Source organism: Solanum dulcamara, chromosome 2 (assembly GCF_947179165.1).
Source record: "Solanum dulcamara chromosome 2, daSolDulc1.2, whole genome shotgun sequence".
Lineage (NCBI taxonomy): Eukaryota > Viridiplantae > Streptophyta > Magnoliopsida > Solanales > Solanaceae > Solanum > Solanum dulcamara.
In genome coordinates, this window is record NC_077238.1 from 9,395,192 (window position 1) to 9,397,577 (window position 2,386).

Sequence of the window (2,386 nt, forward strand, 5' to 3'; positions counted from 1 at the left end):
TATTGTTTCTATCGAATTTTAAAAATGTTGAGAACAAAAAAGAATGCATTTTTCACTTAACCAAAGAAAATTATCACTATAACATAGTTATTTAGTAACAATAGATTTTGTTATATTATCGCAAAAATATTAAATAATAATTAAATTAATGTCATTATATTCATTATCACTAAAACTTTTAGTGACATTTAATAGCTTCAAACCATTAGTTTAGTGACTTTATAATCGAAGCTAACTTTGTCCCCAGCAATTAGTCAGCAGGAACCATTTGACAAAGGCTGCATAATTTGTTCAATAAAATTAGTAAAACACACATCTGAAAGTTGGCAAGTCATTGTACACCCAAACCTAAAAAAAGGTTTTCTAATTAATTGAACAACCCTAAGCAAACTTTAATTTACTCCAATAATAAATAAATAACCATATCAAAAAAGAAACATAATCATCCTCCAAGGGTCGTTCTGATTTTCGTAACATCTTGATTGTTGATCTGAAATAACTTGTTAGATACTTCCTCTGACATAGCCGTCGTTGTTGCGAACGCGGCTGGTGAAGCCATTTGGACGCCAGGGTTCTGGCTACTCAGCCCAGACACGACCAATGCTTGCACCTTAGAGTCCTTATTATAAAGAAAATGGATCATAGCTTTAGGAAAAACAAAACAATCTCCTGGTCTTAAATTTTGGGTAAACAAGTGATTTGATGTGTTGATAAATCCAACTAAAAGTGAACCCTTTAGCAAAATAGCCACTTCTGAGGCTCGAGGGTGAGAATGAGGGGAAACAAGGCTATTGGGACCAATGTCTATTCTTGCCATAGTGACTCCTTGAGTGTTCATACCTGTTAGGGATAACAAAATTAGCTCATGAATATATAAATCGATGTTTAATATGTTTAAGTTTGATCGGATCATGAATATATGCATGATTTGTCCAATTCGTTCAGGAATTTGTTCAAGTGTTGATTTATTCCATTTTGGCGCGTTAAATTCAGCCTATCTAAAAGTTGGACTGATATATGTGTGTGTATATATATATATATATATATATATATATATATATATATAGAGAGAGAGAGAGAGAGAGAGAGAAATTCATCCATGAGCAACCATATCAAAATATTTGGGATGATTATGGGCTTGAACCATTCAACCATTTAGTTTACAAAATATGGTCAAAATATATAGATTGTATATACTTATACAAAATATACATAAACTATAAATACAATATACATACATATACATAACAAGTCTGCAATTTTCCCAAAATATTTTTATAAATATGTTTTTTTGTTTGATATATTCAGACCATTCTATAACAACCTCTTCTATAACAACATTTCACTATAATGGTCAAGTCTCTTTTGGAACTGATTTTCCTGTTATGTTATATTATATGTCCCCTGTAATAAAAACATTTTGCTACAACAACCAAAAACTATTCAGACAAATGATATTGTTATAAAGAGGCTTTTCCAAAAATAAAACCATAATAAAGGGGGGAAAAGGTGATTAAACAAATTCTGTGAATACAAACAAAGAAATTAGATCTTGGTTGAGTTTTTCCCTATTGTTTAGTCTATTTTGACCTAGCTCATTTCAGTCCACGTAACTTTTGACTCACACATATATTAACTCAGTTCGTTTTGATCCGCCCAAATTCAGTCCAACCCATCCATTTAATACCCCCAACATACCTGGCAAATTGAAAATTGTAGCAAGTGTCACATTGAAACCAAGTACTATGTCAATTTTACCAGGCTTGGACAATGCTGATGTTGCAAAATGGGAAGTGTCTACAATTTTTGGATTGATACATGGCACACCATTGTAATAGAAATTTTCTGTTGTCCCTTTTTTTGTATCAGCCACACAATAATCTTGGAGTGGATCCGGGTCTGATCCAACCAAGCCCAATACAACAACAAGTACACTCATACTCAATACTATAGTGCTAATTCCCATTTTTTTTAATGTACACTTAGAGATAACTAATTAGTGACACATATATATAAGTTTTTGTTTGGTAAGAAAATGTATTAAGAGATTGAGTAGCTTAAGAGCATTTAGAGGAGGAAAAAACAAGGCAAAGATTTTGATAATGACCAGAATTAGAAAGTTGAGGGACCACAAATGTAAAGTGCAAGGTTTATATCTAGTATAGGTTGAGTGATTTTTCAAAATTTGATTGATTTTTTAGTAGACATTATTATTTCTTTTGAGGGGCACCTTGATGTTTACCATGCAGCTAATTCACTTCTTTAACTCTTTTTGGGCCATGATATAAATGAGAACTTTAGATCTTTGCTTCTAAGGTAATAAATATTAGATTTGTCTGATACAGTCTATTAAATAGGTTCTTCTTCTGTCACAAAATAAGTGTAC

General features: G+C 31.7%; 1 protein-coding gene across 1 annotated transcript; it reads right to left on the bottom strand.

The window, feature by feature from the left end:
- Nucleotides 1–293: 293 nt before the first annotated feature.
- LOC129875171 (germin-like protein subfamily 1 member 1) lies at nt 294–1,967 on the bottom strand. The gene is made up of 2 exons (XM_055950615.1): nt 1,699–1,967; nt 294–840 (listed from the first exon to the last, which is right to left on the bottom strand). Exons 1-2 carry the CDS (start codon nt 1,964–1,966, stop codon nt 443–445), a joined length of 666 nt encoding a protein of 221 aa, XP_055806590.1. The 5' UTR covers nt 1,967; the 3' UTR covers nt 294–442.
- Nucleotides 1,968–2,386: the final 419 nt, after the last annotated feature.